At 52.9% G+C, this 18,114-nt stretch overlaps 1 protein-coding gene across 1 annotated transcript in view; it reads left to right on the forward strand.

Annotated features, from left to right (window-relative positions):
• The window catches only part of LOC111142128 (insulin like growth factor binding protein 2), a 24,656-nt gene extending 7,067 nt beyond the window's left edge, over positions 1-17,589 (forward strand). The window contains exons 2-4 of the mRNA XM_022495111.1: positions 14,641-14,870; positions 15,599-15,739; positions 17,088-17,589. Of these exons, the coding sequence (XP_022350819.1) occupies positions 14,641-14,870; positions 15,599-15,739; positions 17,088-17,252 (536 nt within the window). The 3' untranslated portion in view covers positions 17,253-17,589. The remainder of the gene's footprint in view (positions 1-14,640; positions 14,871-15,598; positions 15,740-17,087) is intronic.
• The last annotated feature ends 525 nt before the right edge of the window (positions 17,590-18,114 follow it).

The following is an 18,114-nucleotide window of genomic DNA, read 5'->3' on the forward strand; positions in this document are numbered from 1 at the left end:
CAGGAAGCCAGGAAGCCAGGGAGGGAGGGCCTCAGAACCCAGGAAGGCCTCAGCAAGTTGGGGAGGTGGGACTTGGGGGAGGCTTAGCATGTTGAACCCCTGAAAGGATTCAAGGAGGTGGGGCCTTCTAGCAGGAGGGGTCTGGGCTGGATTGTGGGGTGCAGTGAGCCAAGAGTCTGCCCCAAAGGGTAAAGGACAAAATAATGGTAATTAAAATCGCTTTCTTCCAGGGACAGAAGTGGCCCCAGGGTTGGGACCCTGGGTACTTGTGCAGGCTTGCTGCTCTAAGCTGGTGACAGGGCTGGGTTCTGCCTTCACCCGGCCAGCCAACCGTGAGGACCTAGCTGTCCGAGGTATTCGGAGGACCAGAGGATCCCTGAGGCCCCTGTTCAGCGGTGGGAAGCTCCTTCCTCCAGGGACAGCCCCTTACAGGCACCCTGCTGGTACCCAGCTTCAGAACAATAGGGTCAGGTGGGAGCCAGCTATTCTTAGCAAACTGAGTACCTAGAGCATGGGCCAGGCTGCACGGTGGGGGAGCTGTCCAAGCCAGGGAAGGCCCTGGGGTGCCTGGTTCCTGCTCCAGGAAAATGGGCTCTCAAGTCTCTCCTGCCTGAGCCTTGGGTGCCAGAAAGTTGAACGTGATCCTGGCAAAGACATTGGGCATTCTATCCAAAAAGTGACGTGTCCTTACTATGCCGTCTGCAGAGTGGACCTCGCTCCGAGTTGGGGAGCAGCCTCTCATTTTGAAGGCGTTTGATGGGCTCTCCACAGGAGTGCAGGGTGGCGGGGGCTGTTGGGGAGAGTGTTTTCTGGGCTCTGAGGTTCCTCCCAGTGTCTGATTCCATTTGTGGTCCCAGAAAGCCCTCTGAGTGACTGCCTTTCTGGGCATAATGATAGTGGCGGCTGTGCTCTGGAGCCTCTGGTGGGAGGGAGGCCCCAGGAAGCAGAGAAGGGGGCTGCTTGAATCTTCAGGGGTCAGCAAGGCTTGTAGTGAAACCCAGGACAGTTGGGACAAAACACAGCCCTTGCCACTGGGAATCTGAGGTGGAAAGTTCCTTCGACTTGGAGGGCCTTCATGACCGTGAGGAGGGAGGTGCCAAGAGGAGAAGCCCACTTTACAGATGGGGTAGTCAGTTCAGAGAAACTTGTTGGCTTTCAGGTTCCAGGGTAACTGCCCCCCACCCCCACCTCCATAGTGAGTAGAGTGTACTGGCTATGGATTTTTTTTTTTCCCCTCCTGGAAAATGGACCATCCCCCTATGCCCTTCCTCCTGGGCCACTCCTGTCCTTTAACATAGCCAGGGAAGATGTGCTCTGGCTCAGCTCCTGGGTGTCAGTCAGGGCGCAGAGGGAGACCTTGCTCAGAACGCCGGCTTCTCCGGAAAGAAATACAGAGTCGACTGTAGTCAGGAATTGTTTCCCCCCACAACCTTTTTTTTTTAGTTGGGGGAGGGGGCACTTGGCAGCCTGTGGGGCCCCTTCTGGCTGCCAGCCCCACATCTCTTCCTGGCTGTTGGGAGGCAGGGCAGGAGTGGAGATTGGGGAGAAGGGGCAGGGGCTGGCTGGCCTCCAGCTGTGGGGCCGGAGAATTGGCCCATGGGCCCCTCTTCAGTTGGCCTGAGCAGAGGAGAGCCTGGGGTTCCTAATTAGTGAATGGGTATAGGTGTGACAGCCTGTGTTTCCTTCAAGGAGCTGAGTGCTGGGAGGCAGGAAGCCAGGAAGCCAGGGAGGGAGGGCCTCAGAACCCAGGAAGGCCTCAGCAAGTTGGGGAGGTGGGACTTGGGGGAGGCTTAGCATGTTGAACCCCTGAAAGGATTCAAGGAGGTGGGGCCTTCTAGCAGGAGGGGTCTGGGCTGGATTGTGGGGTGCAGTGAGCCAAGAGTCTGCCCCAAAGGGTAAAGGACAAAATAATGGTAATTAAAATCGCTTCTTCCAGACATCATCCACTTTGACCAAAGTGTCCGTAGGGTTTTTTGGTTTGGCTTTGTTTTTTTTTCCAGCTTTTGTTTTAGCCTCAGGATTCTCCCCACTTGACAGATGAAGAAATCAAGGCTGCATTCCAGTTCCAGTGCAGGCGCAGACCGGAGTGGAGTCCGGGTCTCCAGATGCTCCTCCCAGGGCCTCAGTCCCTCAGACTCAACGCCTGCAAAGCAGCAGCGAATCATATATATTGCTGCTCGCTGCTCGGAAAAGCTCCTTTTCCCTGGGAGGTGGTCCTTAAGGGATAACTTCTCAAAAATGTTCCTTTGCGCAGCTCCCCAGGACGTTTCTTTCAGGTCTGTCGCTTTGACTTCTGGATGGAGGTGCCAAGTTGCCTCTCGATGGTGCAGTTGCTTTTCGAGAAAGTGCCTGAGGCCAAGATAAAATGAAAATGGCAGTCCCCCCCGGGGGCCCTTGTCTCGCAACCGCCTGATAAGGCTGGGTCGTTTCCATAGCAACAGCGACAGGAGGTGTGGCTGGCGGGAGGCAGGGGAGCCCAGCTAGGATGGGTGTGGGAGATCAGAAGGGCTTTCCAGGGACAGGCAAGACAAGCAAGGTCCCTAGATGAGGAGGGGACGAAGGTGATAAAACAGAAGATACAAGGGCCTGGGTGTTAAGAGCTGTCAGTGACGCCAATGACCAGACGCCAGCCTGTTCCTGAAGAGCCCCGGAGCCGAGCAACCTGGATTTGGTGTTGGCTTTGCCCTTGACGCTGTGACTTTGGGCAGCTGGCCTCAAACACTCTGGCTTTGTTTTTTGTTTTTTTTTTTTTTTTTTTTTGGTCAAGGTGAGGGGATAAGAAACTATCAACCTCGTGTGATTGCCAGAAGATAAAATGCAGTTCTGTCCACAAAGCATTTAGCCCAGAAACTGCGATAATCAATGTCCTACAGGTTCTCCTTCCTTCTTCGTCTAATCGCAGCACACACAACAGGAGGAGAGGGACTGTTTTTCTGTATTTTCTCATTGCCAAGTGTATTAAGAACAGGGACTGAGGGATCCGGTTCAGAGGAATGGCTTCTTCCGTGGGGTGTGGCTTCCCTGGATGGCTGCCCTTGGCTTTGGAAAGTCCAGAATGGGGTTAGTGGTGGAGGGTTTTCCAGTGGGTGGTCATGGCCTTTGGTGCCACGGCCACTCATTACGGTTCTGCCAGTGGGTGAGAGCGTGGCCCGTTTAAGCCCCACAGTCGGGGAGTCTCCCTCGAAGCTCCGCAGGTTGTCCCTGGTTCCCTTTGCTGCCTCTATGCCCAGAGAGCACAACCAGGGAGGACCCCAGATGTGACGCCCTATTTTATCAGACACAATTAGTGAACTTTTAGTCGAGGAAAAAGAAAAGCATGGTGACCTATTTAAAGACACTTATTTATATTCAGGACACTTCTTGTGCTGGTTTTGAGAGTGTGGCCAGGCAATCCTGGACATCTTCACAGGTTTTTAGTTTCTGTTTGCGCCCCCCGGGTTCAGTTTGTCAGGCCCGAAGTCCCTGGGAACAGCCTTCACAGGGCTGGAGAAGAGGCGGGTGGAAGGTGAGGGTGGGAGGAGACGGGTGGGTAGGACCCAGTCTTTATCACTCGGGGAGCTGGTCTGTGGGGTCATATCCTCCGAACGGAGTGTGGGAACGGTTGTTTGAATGTGGGTCCCGGGAGAGGGAAGTGTCTTTTCTCTCACCTCCTTACTTCACTTGCTGATCGCTTTTTTTTTTTTTCCCCCTTTCCAAAACTCCTGACCAGTCTTGCTACTGTGGGTCCTGGATGGTGAGGGAGAAGCTGGAAAAAGTGAGAATTAAATAGAACACAGTACCCTAGGCTGGAGAATGGTGGGATGGTGTCTGGGGAGCCAGCTGTCCTGATCCTGAGGGTTACACATGGAGGGAGTGCATGCCGTGTGCCGCGTGCAAGAATGTAAAGATGCGTTTGTTACGCTACTCGGAACCAGCGGAGCCAGAGAAGCATTTCATTTTATTTGAAACATTTTTTTTTTTTTAAGATTTAATTGTGTTCTTTTAAGTAATCTCCGGACCCAACGTGGAGCTCAGACTCACGACTCCAAGATAAAGAATCGTGTAGTTTTACTGACCCAGCCAGCTGCAGGCCCCAAGAGAAGCAATTTAAAAAGTTGAATATTAACTATGAAGGAACTAAAAGTCAGTAGAGCTGTTTATAAATCGAATGCAAGTGAAGGGGCAGCTTTTAGCCTTTTCGACCAAGGCTTTTGGGAAGTTCTCGAGGTGAAATAATGAGAACCCTTTCTGGTGAGTAGAGTCACAGGAGAAAGAGAATCGGGTTTGACGGGTCTCTCCTTCCGACTTAGAAGGCACTATCTTGTTCTTCCAGAAAAGTAAATCGAGCACACCAAATGTCCTTCCTGCCCTCTTTCATTTTTTCATACCTTTCTTTAAAGCGCTATGGGCGCAAAGTCCACATTTGCATCTTCAAGAAGCTCCATCCTTTGGAGGAGGAAGGGAAAGCAGGGACCCAGGCTTTTTGCCAGTGTCCTCTGGGTAGGGAGCTGTGAGAGAAGCTGAGTCAAATAAAAGAGTGCTTTGCGCAGGGATGGCCCTTCATAGTCTCAGTGCATTGGCCTTTAGACACTAAGGTTCCCCCTAAACTCTACCAGAGCAAGTCTGCAGTTTTTTCCCATCTGCTGTGTGTGCTACCTGTTTTAGTAATTACCGTGAAAGTCTTGAATGGCTTCTACCCTGGATCATTCTGTTTCAGTCAAGGCTCTTACTCTCTGGGCCTCAGGGAACCAACTGGAACAGCCGTCTCCCTTCCGCTGGGCATGACTGGCCCATGGGCACCTGCACCACGCCACACCTGTGGGGGTCCCCGGTGCCCTGTAGGCTCCACCGGGATGCCCTTGTCCCCTTGGCTTTCCATTCTCTGGCCTGCACTATCTTGATTCCTTTGTCCTCCTCTCCTTGACTCTGTGACTGTCTTCCATTCTCTTTGGGTCTTTCCTCTGATTCATTTCCCAGTTCTTCATCCCACAGAGACCTGGCCAGGAGCCCATGGTCAGTCTCTGGCAGTTAGGTGACCGTGGTGACACTGTGGTGGCCTGCGAGTGCCAGTGAAGTTGGCCAGGTCACTGGCCGAACTCATGTTCGGCCCTCTTGCACCCAGTGGGCTTTCAGAGGCACCCCAAGTTTACTGATACCCCTGCTTGGCAAGGAGAGGGAGGAATGAATGTGATGAGGGAAATGACTTGTTAAAGAAAATGGTTGCAGGGTGCCTGCTGGCTCAGTGGTGTGTGTAGCTCTTGATCTTGGGGTTGTGGGTTCGAGCCCCACGTTGGCTATAGAGATTATGGATTGCTTAAAAATAGAATCTTTAAAAAAATGGTAAAAATGCAGAGAAGAAGTAATAGGAATCATGCAGTAACACCAGTGTGCCACCCAGAACTGGGAGTGGAGGACATTTTGTCCTGTCGGCTTCACGTCTGTTTAACCGACTGAGCCACCCCAGCGTCCCAGCTTCATGTCTGCTTAAAAAAAAACATTTCCCAATGGCTTTCCCCACCAGCCTCTTGTTGCTGTCCCTTGTCCCTAGAGGCAGCCACCAGCGTGCATTCCTTCCTGTTTCTGTTCCTTGGCTAAACAGATTTGCTAATAGATGACCAACATCTAGAGTTCTCTGAAAATAAGTTACATGTGCAAAAAGGACTCGTTCTGCAACTTTTTCTCTCTGTCAGTGTTAGGTTTAGAGGTCTGTTAGATGGATAGATGACAGGAGTGATCACAGGTCCGAGCGATTCTGGTCAACTGCTGTGTAGTACTCCATTGTATTTACCCTACTGAATTTCCTTCTCCGTTCACCTGCTAAAGGCAGCTGGCTTGTGTTTGCCCCTACAGGTAATGCTGTAACGCATGTTTTTGTGTATGCGTCGGGGAGATGTAGAGTTGCTGGGTCAGGCACGTTCTTGTTCCTGTATCCCCTATCCCGGCTTTGCACCGGAGCACACACTCTACCCCCTTGGGGTTTCCGTGGCGGGGTCACCTTGCTAGGTTCTTGGATGGCTTTAGTTGAGCCAGAGGAGACATGTTTGGGACCCGTGGAAAGGGTGAAAGTTGATAGGGCGGTTTGCCATCTTGCTTTCAATTTCTCTGGCTCTTCAAGGACAGCCTGGCTCACGGAGTCCCAGGGGACCTTGGCTGAATTTGAGCCTGTTTTTGTTTTCTCAAACGGTGTGCCTCAGCGCTGACCCTCCCCAGGTCTTTGTGATTCCAGGAATGACCCTGGTGTTTATAAAGCAGCCCTTTAGAGAGCGCACAGGCAGGGAAGCTCTGTAGAGGCCATGCTCTTCCTGCTCACTCGGTGGAGCCCGAGAGGAGATGGCGCTGTGAGGGCATGCTCTAGAAATCTCCATGATGCCTGGCCAAGAAGGGCCCCTGTTGCATCCATGCATGTATACGTGTCTGTTTATGAACCTACGAGCCTGTGGATGGAAAGAGCTTATGAAATTGTCTTCCCATGATGTCCTGTCTCTTGAAAAGAACTGGCATCGTTCTCCCATCACCAAGAAGTTCTTCGGCGAAGTGAGGCAGGAGAGCGAGAAACGCAGAGGAATGGGGCCTTGGAAATGCCAGAGCTTGGAGAGAGTTGTTAAAAATACAGAGCCCTTAACCTTTGCTCAGGCTTGCCGTGAACCCCAGGGGGCTGGAGTCCAGGACCATTCGTAGCAAGCTCTTTGGATGATTTCTGATCAACAGGCAAGACAGGGTGCCATTCCCCTAATCAAACTCACTGAATTTATGGATGAGCAGGTTGAACCCCACACAACTTGACCATGTAAGCTCTTTTTTTTTTTAATAAGTAATCTCTACCTCCAACGTGGGGCTCGAATCATACCCCGGAGATCAAGAGTCATGTGTTTTACCAACTGCCCCAGCCAGGAGCCCCCCTATATTGAAGCCTACACATCTTAAACCCCTGATGGGCATCACTCACAATCCGGGGCATGGTGCTAGCATCTGGATCAGAACCTTGCACACTGCCACTCCCCGCCACCCCCCCCACCTCCCACTGGCTCTTAGAACAGCACTTCTCTTCCTGCTTGGCTAGAGCAAGTTAGCCAAAGTTTTGAACCCAAGAGCTGGCGTTCAAAGAGAATCCAGAAAGAGTTTAGGGTGGCTTGGCCGGCAGTGGGCTCGATGTCCTGCTTTCGTGCATCATCTCCAGTAGCCTGTGGTAGTTCCGAGGGCAGGATGATGAGCCCCTGGTGAGGTGACCAGTGCCTGCCCCTGTGGGATACAGCCTGGATGACGAGGGATCAGGAAGGACCGAAGAGGCTGCTTGTAGCTATTTCCTCCCCGAAGGGAATTCCTTCTGTGCCAAAGCCGTGCCTAGGAGCTCCTGGTCTGTCGCCTGGAGGGTTTCTCGCCGAGTGTGGTGGCATCTGGGAGACTTCAGGGTTGCTTTGCTGACACCACGCAGGGGTGCCAGGTGTAGGGAGCAGGGCCTCCAAGGCTGGGAGAGAATGGGAAGGGAGTTTGGAAGGAAGCTGGGTGCCAGCAGGGGGTAGATGGGCTGACCGGGAGAGCGTCATTCCTGAAGCTGGAATGTGCCACGGGTGCCAGCCTCCACCACAGTGGACGTCCATGTACGAATGTCCATATACATACACTCTCTTCAGAATTCCTCTGTGAGCACCAGTGTGGCTGGCTGTCTCTGACCTTTAAAAGAAAGGGGGGAGGGAGACACATAAACGAGGCCACTTACCCAGAGAGACCAAGGACCTCAGCTGAAAGATACCAAAGAAGCTCCCCTTTCTTCCCCATCCATGGTTGCCTTCTGCCTGCCTCCGAGGGGGGACTGAATTCTCCACCCCAGCCTCGGGGGCCTGTGTTACTGCACATGGGGGCCACAGCCAGCCATCCGAAGGCACTGGCTTTACATTCTCTTCAAGATAGCTGGTTCCCCTGCATGTTGGTGACTTTACCGATGAGCCCTGTCTCCCCTATAACTGCGTGGTCATTATGAGTGCCTTTCCCTCCCTCCGGTCCCCCTCCCACCCCTCCTCCCTCCCCCTCCCTCTCTCTCTCCTTCCTTCCCATAAATTCTGTAAAGGTAATTTAGGTGAATCCACGCTTGCCAAGGACTTCCATCAGATGCCAGAGAACTGTGATGTTGAGCGACATACAGGCTCAACAAAATCAGGCTTTAGAAGGAATATGCAGAGAGAGTATTGCAGAACTTTCTGGTAACTCGTTTTTCCCCAGTGTGCATGGCCATCTGACAGATCGCATCTTCCCCACCCTTGTCTGGTACGTGAATCTTCCATTTACCCATTTAAGAAATAGATCACCTGTCTGCACATTTCTTCTGGAACTTGATTTTGCCCACCCTGGGCAAATGGTAATGATAAGTTGCAACCTTCACTGGAGTAGGATTCTTATACACGTTTTTCACGCTGGAGAAGGGGGAGCTCAGGAAGGTTAGAGGGTTTGGCCAACGTCATGGGTGAAATAGAAGCGGCAAAGCAGGAAGGCCTCTTGACTCCTGGAGTTCTCTGCCCATTTGACTTTGTTAATGAATTGTCCATTGCCATGGATGTTAATGAGAAGATGGGAGTTAGTATTAATTCTTTTGCCCAACATGTGTCAAGATTAAGTGCATTTGGGGAGAAACCAACAAAGCAGAAGCCACGTGAGTTCTGTGTCCAGCGAGAGTGGAACCGGGAAAGCGGCCAGCCTTCCCCTGGCCCATTGCTCGGAATCCATTCTCGCAGGGCCTGCAATGCCATTACCTGGGGAAGGAGGCAAAGCCACAGGAGGGAAGGACAGATTTGGGGTCAGAGTTGATCTTCTCTGGGGGGCCCCCAGCTCTTAGATTTCCAGAGAGGAGGTAGGCTAAGGAGAAGGTGGGAAATGCCTAGGTTTTCTTAAGAATAAAGACAAGAAGAAAGCAGGGAGGCATGGTCATTTGTTGGAAGATGTAGCATGTTCCGGGGAAAAGTTCCCTTTTCTCGCCAGGCCTGTGTAAGGACAAAGCCTCAATCACACTCTAAGCAAGAAGGAGTACGGGGTTGCTTTTGGATTTCAGGGGCCTATTTTCTTAAGAGGGCTTTAAGGTTTTCTATAGATAGGAATTGGAGCATGGAGGTCAGAGCATCGCATGAGAAAATGTGGTTTCATGAGGGTAGGAATCGTCAAACACAAGGGTTTTCATGCATTGGGTCAGGTCATCAGTGCTGCAATCCAACAAGATCACGTCAGGGAAAAAAAGGGTATGCCAAAATTAAAGTTTAAAACCAGGGTATTAATGCATAGTCCGGAATGCAGAATGAAGGTGCAAAGCTCTTTCTCCTGGAGGGAGAGACCGGGCCACCTAGTAAGGCAGAGCCAGAGGACAATGTCGGGGACCCCGGGCACTCTGTTGATGGTATAGCGGTAGTGTGTAGCTCCTCTAGACCAGGTGGTAGTCCTTCTGGGCCTCGGGTTTGCTCTCCGTAAAACGCAGCAACTTGTTGCTTGCCTCTGGTTGTCCTTGCTTTTCTCAGCTGAGCACACCTCCAGGTGCATGAGGTTGAGAGGCGTGGCAGGATGCAGGACGGGAGTTCTCACACTCCAGGCCCTCTGTGGTCTCCCCCACTTGTCTTTGGAAAAACTTTACCTTCCATATATAGTCGGCAAACTCCGTGCTTCAGCGGTGAACCATTTCCTGGGGCGCTATGGAGTAGAGAACAGTTAATCCTTAGGGGAAGATCTCTGGGGACCCCCCGAGGCCCCTATGGGTCATCCCTAAGTGCGAAGCCGCCTCCAGTTGTGGGATTTGGACTGCTAAGAACCATTTCTTAGACTGACCTTTGCACTGCAGCCCACGGAGCTGCATACATAAGTGGTTGTGTAATAGATAGTATTCTGAACCTCACTCTTGGGTAGGGAAAAAAAATGCAACTTGGTATTTTTGTTCTGAGGGCAAATTCCATCTCTAATTGGAGTTCTCCATTTGGAATGTTTTCCTGTGGACCGCTCCTGTCCCCTGGAAGAGAATTTATGGAAAGCACTGGGTAATGATGGGATAAGGCCCTTGTGCCCGGGAGTGCCGGGTGGGTACTTGCCCGAGTGTGGGGGGAGCCGTTGAGAGCTGGCTCTGCGTGCTCCCTGGCACTGTGTCTGCGGGCAGCGATGCCGGCAGTCTGGCTGCCCACTGGAAGTGGGTGCTGTTGGTCTGTGATTTATAGATGAGCTGTGGAAACAGAGAGCTTAAGTGACATGTCTGGGGCTGCACAGCTAAGTGGAGACCTGGGATTCAGTGGGGCGATGAGGCTTGGGAGCCTGCATTCTTGAGCCTCTCGGCTGGAAATAGACCAGTCACGGAACCAAAGCCTTCTTCAGTCTGCAGGCTTGTCTGGTCTCCACCCAGACAGCCCTCAGTCCCTTCCCCGGGCTTGGACTTCAAGGTGTGGAGCGTCAGAATGTGCGTCAGCAAACCAGACCCATGGATTTCTTCATCTTAATGGCATGTGCGTTGGCAGCGTTGGGATCAATAATGGAATGGGATGAAACCTAGCCTGGAATCCAGGTGGCCTGCGTGAGGGCAGACAAACTGACCTTTACTTCAGAGAGGGCGAAGCCAACTCTGTCCTCCTGGGAGCAGACGGACCCGTAGGCCCCTGCCTTCTGGGGCCTGGTGCAGGGCTGCGTTTGGACTGTGGCCCCGGATGCCTGGGCATTTGTGGTCCTCCTTTGTGAAAAGATGTTAAGTCATATTTGGTAACTGTATCTTAGAACTGTGCATGTATTGGTATCATAGATTAAGACTTAAAAGAAAATTTACCTAAAGGCATATTTTTCCTTTTGATTTTATTTATTTATTTTTAAAAGATTTTATTTATTTATTTGACAGAGATCACAGGTAGGCAGAGGGCCAGGACCCGAGCCGAAGGCAGAGGCTTTAACCCACTGAGCCACCCAGGTGCCCTTTTCCTTTTGATTTTAAAATAGATCCCCACATTCCCCGGGCCCTTGGGCTCTGGGCCCGCTGTCCCTAATGACAAGCCAGCCCTGTCCGGAGTCTGCCGGCCTGACGCCTCTTTACCTGTGCACATCTCATTCGTCTAACCTGTTTTCAGATGCCTTGTTCTGAGCGCTAGAGGTGGACTGACCTCTGGGACTCTGCCAGCGGATGCTGCTTTGGCTCCTGTCAGTGGTCTGAGTCCCAGGAGAGCTCAGGGAAGGGGGAACAGGAGCCTTCGAGTCCTCTGGAACCAGAAGGTGGACTCCTGGGCTCTAGCATTGTGCCGGGGGAGGAACCGTGGTGGAGGGTCTTAGCCGAGGGAGGTGAAGATAGCAGAGTTTGGATCTGCCTTAGACGGGGTCTGAGGTCTTCAGCACGGGGCTGGGGAACTTCCAGGCCTCCGGATAAAGCCTAACTTCTGAAGGGTGGTTTTCAGTGGGAGGCACTTTCACCTCCCGGGGGCCATTAGTTTTGGTTGTCCCAACTTTAGGAGGGCTCCCGGCCTGTGGTGGGTAGAGGCCCAGGATTCTGCTTGGCATCCTGCAATGCAAAGGACAGCTCGCCCGGGAAGAATCCTCTGGTCCCAGTGTCCACAGTGCTGGGGTCGGGAGACAGGGTGTGTGACGAAAGTTTGGGGGGTGGATGGGTCTGATCGAATACGGAGGGGACAGAACTCCCATCCAGCTTGGCGGCAAGTGCTTCAAATAGGCTACCCCTGCGGGTGGTGCTTGGGCTTCTGGAACAGGGTTCGATCTGTGGTCGGTTTATTTACGGTAAAACCCGGGCTACCCAGAACCCCTGGGGAAATAGCCATTGTAGAGAGAATTTTCAGAGGGCTTACTCATTTAAATAATTCAATTTTGGGGCTCCTGGGTGGCTCAGTGGGTTAAACCTCTGTCTTCAGCTCAGGTCATGATCTCAGGGTCCTGGAATTGAGCCCCGAATCGGGCTCCCTGCTCAGCAGGGAGCCTGCTTCCCCACCCCCTCTCTGCCTGCCTCCCTGCCTACTTGTGAACTCTCTCTGTCAAATAAATAAATGAAATCTTTTTAAAAAGTAATTTATTAAAAATAAATATTTCAATTTTTATTTTTCTAAAGTTTAACAATTTTGGATAGACCTCTTTTTTTTCTTTTTTTAATGGGGAATGTTTGGCATGTTACCCCCCCGCCCTCTCTTCTGAATGTCCCACGGTCCTTGTTATTACCCACACAACTCTTGTTTTGGACTACACAGTATGGAAGTCCTCAGGGGTCATCCATGGGTGTGGAGCTGTTTGTGATGCACTAAACATGCCCAAAGTTCTTATGTTTGGTTTTTTTCAGTCTCCTCTTATCTTCCTGCCATTTGATACTTCTCGCCACTGTCCACATGCCTTCCTTCTCTTTCCTTTTAATTTTGTTGATTTTATTCTGCCGTGGCCGTAGAAACCAGACATCCAGAGACCAGGCTCGCTGGAGCCATGCTCCTGCGAACCAGCAGTGTTCCTGTGCTGACTGTCCCCGCGCCCTGTGAGGAAAGCACTTGAACTTGCCGATGCTTCGACGTACTGACAGCTGTTTTGATGTTCAAGGGGTTCTCTTCCTCTCCTGCCTGGTTCTTGCGTTCTGCATTGCCAAGCGAGCAGATAATGGATAACTGAGGCAGTTGCTGTCTTCATCATCATCAAAGTACTATCACCAACAGGACACAGAGTTTCTGTGTTCCAGGCCTTATCTTAACTGCTTTACCTGTAACATACTCTCAGCAGTTGTGTGAAGTAGGAGCTGTGATGATCTAACAGTTCAGGTAACAAGATGGTAGCATAGAGAGGTTGTATGTGCGGGACAAATAGAATTGGCGTAAAAAGTCGGGGAGCTGGGGGTGCCTGGGTGGCTCAGTGGGTTAAGCCTCTGCCTTCAGCTCAGGTCATGATCTCATGGTCCTGGGATGGAGCCCCGTATTGGGCTCTCTGCTCTGCGGGAAGCCTGCTTCCCCCTCTCTCTCTGCCTGCCTCTCTGCCTACTTGTGATCTCTCCCTCTCTGTTAAATAAATAAATAAAATCTTAAAAAAAAAAAAAAAAAAGTCGGGGAGCTGGGATTTAATTCCAGAATGCCCTGTCAGCTGGGGCTCGATAGTCTGGAGGTCACGTGCTGGCTTTCTAAAGGAATGCCGCCGCAGCTGGTGAGGACGGGCCTCAGGGGTAAGGTGGCCAGACTCTACCAGAGTCTTCTGGAGCTTGCTCTGTGAAAGCAGGTGTGGGTTCCCCAGGAAGCACAAGACTGTCCCCACCCCTTAGCCATCGAGGGAGTGAGTGAACGCCACAGCTTGCAACAACCCAGCGTGGGCATCATGGCCCCCCTTTTACAGGTCAGCTCTTTCTCCTGTGGAACTCTGTCCAGGACAGTGGGCATCTGAGCCCACCACTCTGTGCCCGAACTCGGAGGGGACTACCAGGTCCTAAGTGCCTCCCCTGAAACCCTTGTGTAGAAATATTGTAAGAGCCATTCAGTTATGTTATCAGGTCTGTAAGTTTTTGAAAGCACAAAAAAGGGAAGAGAAAACGTGCAAAATTTGTTTAGAAACACTCCCTCCGCACATCTAGGTCTTGTTGGCACCCCCTGGGGGATGGCTCTAGGCCCCAGGGTCTGAGACCTGGTTGGCTCTCCTGTATCCACAGGGGGCTGTTGAGTCCCAGCCCTCCTAGAGCCCGAGAGGGCTTGTCTCCCTGGTTACAACTCTTCATGCCCTTCTGTTCCTTGGGCCTCCCCTGGCTGGACTGACCGAGCCAGCGTGAGCCCGTGGTAGCTGGGGGCTGCTCTCAGGGCCCCTCCGCCTGAGCTGTGCACCCTGCAGGAGCCTCTCCCTGTAGTTAAGGGGTTGGTGGCTGAGGAAGGTGGAAAGAGACTTAACAGGTGCCTTTGGACAAGCATCCGGGTGATGCTCCGTGCTTCGCGGTAAGCGGAAAGTGCAGAGTCGAGCCAGTTCTTGCTCCCCGGGCTCTCTGGAATGTGGCTGGTGGTGGCATGCCGGGACAGACACGGGAACGGGTCAGGGCCGCTTGGGGTAGTGCCGGAGCGGCCGTGGGCCTGAGTCATTAGCGGACATGAGAAGAGGGCAGGTGGGCAGATGAGTGATAGCGGGGCATCAGACACTGCGGGCTGCGGGCTCTGGTGGTGGCTCTTCCCCCTTCTCATTCCCTCACCTCATCCTGGCCTGGCCCAGGATCTCGGGCATTAGTTTTGAAAATGGACCCAGTCTGTGCCCTTTTAGGCCACAGATGATGAAGACCTTAACCTGGAGGTTCTGGTGGGTGAGCCTGGGAGGTCTCTCTAGGGGAGAGTGATGGCTTCAGGAGGACTTAATGCCATTCCATGGTGAGAGCCTTGCAGACACGTTCCTCCTTCCGTGCTCCTCCATGACGCTCCGGATGGAGGCAGTACCGATGAGGCCTCCCAGGCATTTTGCTGGAGTCAGTGGGCCTGTGTTCCAGGGCCAGATTCGCGGGCTCAGTCTTGGTCTCTGTGTGCCTTGACTTGCGCGTCTGTCAAAGTTGGGGTAACGCCCCCAAGAGTTGCCGCAAAACTGAAATCAATAGTCTATGTAAATTGCTTAGCACAATCGCGTGGCTATCGGTCATCTCCATCTTCAGGGGTTCAGACTGGCCCTGGGGGCCCTGCCATTCTGAAAAGGGCACCTAGAGTTCTTCCCTTCCTCTCTCTGCAGACAACGGTGACGAGCACTCTGAAGGAGGTCTGGTTGAGAACCATGTGGATGGGACCGTGAACCTGTTGGGCGGTGGAGGCAGTGGTAGTCGGAAGCCCCTCAAGTCAGGCATGAAGGAGCTGGCTGTGTTCCGGGAGAAGGTCACCGAGCAGCACCGGCAGATGGGCAAGGGGGGCAAGCATCACCTTGGTCTGGATGAGCCCAAGAAGCTGCGGCCGCCGCCTGCCAGGGTCAGAGGGGCTGGGTGTGCTTGGAGGGGTGGGAGGAGGGCACCTAGTAACATCCGTGTCCTATTTGCCTGTAGGCAAAGCACTTTCCTTTCTGGTTCTGCCTCCAGCATATTCAGGGACCTTTCGGCCGATCACTGTCTCTTTTGGGGACCTCAGTAGTCGGCTGTGAAAGAGACTGGGTATATGGTTTCTTGAAGTCCTCTCCTTCTGAAACCTCCACATTTCTTTTTGGCTTCAGGGCATAGGCAAGGAAATGGATGCTAGAGACGGACTTGAACTTGCTTGAGCTTGCTGGGGTGTGTTCCCCTCACTCGGCTGCCCCCATTCCTCTCTCCAGCTGAGCTCTCTTGTCTTGGGTCTTGGTCCCGGTTGGGTTAATGGGAAGTGATGGAGGTTGGCCCATGGGGTCGGGGCAGAGGTCCTCTAGAGAAAGCCACTTGAATTCACTTTTCCAAGGAGATCCCATTTTGGCCCCTGAAAGCCATTGACACAGAGTGAAAGACAGGTGAAAACACCCATCCATGGGACTTTCTTAGAGGCTGGCGTGGACACGATGACATATTAGTGAGATTGCTGTCAGAAGTCCCTGGCTGGTTCCACCAACCAGCTCTGTGGCCGTGGGAACATCCCTTCCCTGTGCAGGAGGTGGTTCTGAGGGCCATTGTTCCATGAGCTCAGTTTCACTCTGAGAATCCTCTTTTCCCATCTGTGCCTGTCTGTGCCCACAGACCCCCTGCCAGCAGGAGTTGGACCAGGTCCTGGAACGGATCTCTACCATGCACCTTCCAGATGAGCGGGGCCCTCTGGAGCACCTCTACTCCTTACACATCCCCAACTGTGACAAGCACGGCCTGTATAACCTCAAACAGGTGAGAGGGGATGTCCTTGGCCCTGAACCCCAGCTGTGCCTTGCTCTTGCCAGAGGCTGCCTCTTCTTACCCAGCTACCTGCCATTAGCCCTTGGTGTCCAGGTTGGGTGGCGTGCCTGGGAGAAGCCACGTGGAGTTCCACTAATGCTTCTCAACGTTTTATTGAGCCTTAGAATCGTCTGGCAGTGATTCCTGGGTCTGACCATTCCAGAAGGCTGGGTGGCAACCAAGGGTTTGCATTTCTAACAAACTCCCAGGAATGGCTGATGACCCATGGACCACACTTCCTGAATCACTGATTTACACCATTGACTAATTGCCTCTACTGACCCTCCCCCTGCACAGCGGTGGGGTCGGGGGATGGGGCTCACGTCCATACCTCCCTCAGCCCAGGCAGGCATCTTGCCCCTTGAAATATCGGTCTAGTGTTCAAAGCTGTTTGTACACGTGCCTTCTAAATGTATGACCGTTACTGCATTGGGGGCTGAAAAGAAATAGTGATCTCTTCTAATGAAAAACAGGCTGTGTCCTGTCCCTTACCGGTAACTAAAGGGATTTTCCATGGTAATTAATTAGTTTATGGGTAAGAGCAGGGACCCTGGGACAGGAATGGCTTCTCAGCTATGCCTCTTACTAGCTGTGTGACATTGGGCAAGTTACTTAATTTATCTGAACTTCCTTCTGGTCATCTGTGAAGTAGTGGAGTAATGGTCCCTGAGTCACAAGGTGGTTGCGGATTAAATGAACGTGTATGCTAGAGAAGAATGGTAGGGCGCGCCGGCTGCCTCAGTGGGACGAGCTGTGACTCTTGCTCTCAGGGTCAGGAGTTCGAGCTCCACGTTGGGCATAGAGCTTACTCACGCATACACACACACACACACACACACACACAAACTTAAAAACTAGAAACTGAATGAGCAGCGTGTAGATGGCTCCCACAGTGCACGGCCCGCACTAGGGCCTGTGCTCGTGTTGACTTTTACCATTTCACGCGTTGTTCACTTCACACTGTAACTAAACCCCGGTCTGCTGGTGCCCACATAGGACAGGACCTCCTTGCGGGTGGGGACTGAGTCTTTTCAGCTTGGGGCACCCCCCAGCACCTTGCTAACTGGAGCATGTTCGGTGGGTCCCGGTGTCACGTGGGAGCTTGTGCACGGAGTGGAGTTCAATCCCGCTGCAGAACTCCTGAAGGCGAGTCTGCATGTTAGCGAGGTCCCTGGTGCACAGTCAAGGTTGTGAAGCACCAGCCTGCAGAGCTGCTCAGCAGACCTCAGGCTGCGTGAAGGGAAGGAGAGCTGCGGACTTCAGGGCCAGTCCTCCACATCCTTCTCTTCTCTCTCCGCAGTGCAAGATGTCTCTGAATGGGCAGCGTGGGGAGTGCTGGTGTGTGAACCCCAACACTGGGAAGCTGATCCAGGGAGCCCCTACCATCCGGGGGGACCCCGAGTGTCATCTCTTCTACAATGAGCAGCAGGAGGCCCGTGGGGTACATAGCCAGCGGATGCAGTAACCCCCCAGCCAGCCGGTGCCGGGCACTCCCCTCCCCCACCCCCTCTCCAAACACTGCCAGAGAGAGGAGAGCCTTGCGTGGTAGGTGGGGAGGGTTTTCCAGGAGTGTTGACACGTGTATTTATATTTGAAAAGAGACCAGCACCGAGCTCGGCACACCCCCGCCTTCCCCTCCTCAGCAGGAGTTGTCTGCACCCTCGCCTTCTCCGGTCCCTGCTGGGGAGGAAGGGTGATTGCAGTGGCCAAGCTGGGGGAAAGGCCTGGGAGGGGGGGAAATAAATTTTTATTTTTGAACCCCCGTGTTTCTTTTGCTTAAGATTAAAGGAAGGAAAAATAAAGTGTGTGTCTTTTGCCTGAATCTTTGGGGCTTCCCTGGGAGAGAGATGCCGGGGCCTGCCCGTCTCATCTGTCCAGCTCTGTTCGCAACTCCTGGGGACAGCCCCTGGGAAGGGGACAGGCACGGCTTTGGTTGGGTCAGAAATGAGAAGAATGGGTCAGGAGGAAGGAGAATGGCCTCCCTCACGTGGCCTTGGCCTAGGCCAACTTAAAAGCCCCAAGTCCAGGTGGAATCCTCTACTAAAACCACAGGAATCTGCTGTCTCTCCCTGGACTCCCAGCTGAATGAAGCTTGGGCCCCCTGGCTGCCCCTGGGTGGGCAATGAGGGAGGAGAGGTGGAGCGAGTGCCTTTCCTTCTTCCAAGTTCAGATGGATCGCGGAGACAGAACAGGGAGACAGTGGAGGCATCTGGCCCCTCAAATAAGGAGAGCTCCCTTCTGTGCCGGGGTGGGGTGGGGGGAGACAGTCCCAAGTTCCTTAAGGAAAGGGAGCAGGGTTGGTGTGCTCCAGCGTGTTCATGAAAGTG

The sequence above is a fragment of the Enhydra lutris genome, unplaced genomic scaffold (genome assembly GCF_002288905.1).
Source record: "Enhydra lutris kenyoni isolate GAN:26980312 unplaced genomic scaffold, ASM228890v2 scaffoldscaffold1, whole genome shotgun sequence".
NCBI classification, from domain to species: domain Eukaryota; kingdom Metazoa; phylum Chordata; class Mammalia; order Carnivora; family Mustelidae; genus Enhydra; species Enhydra lutris.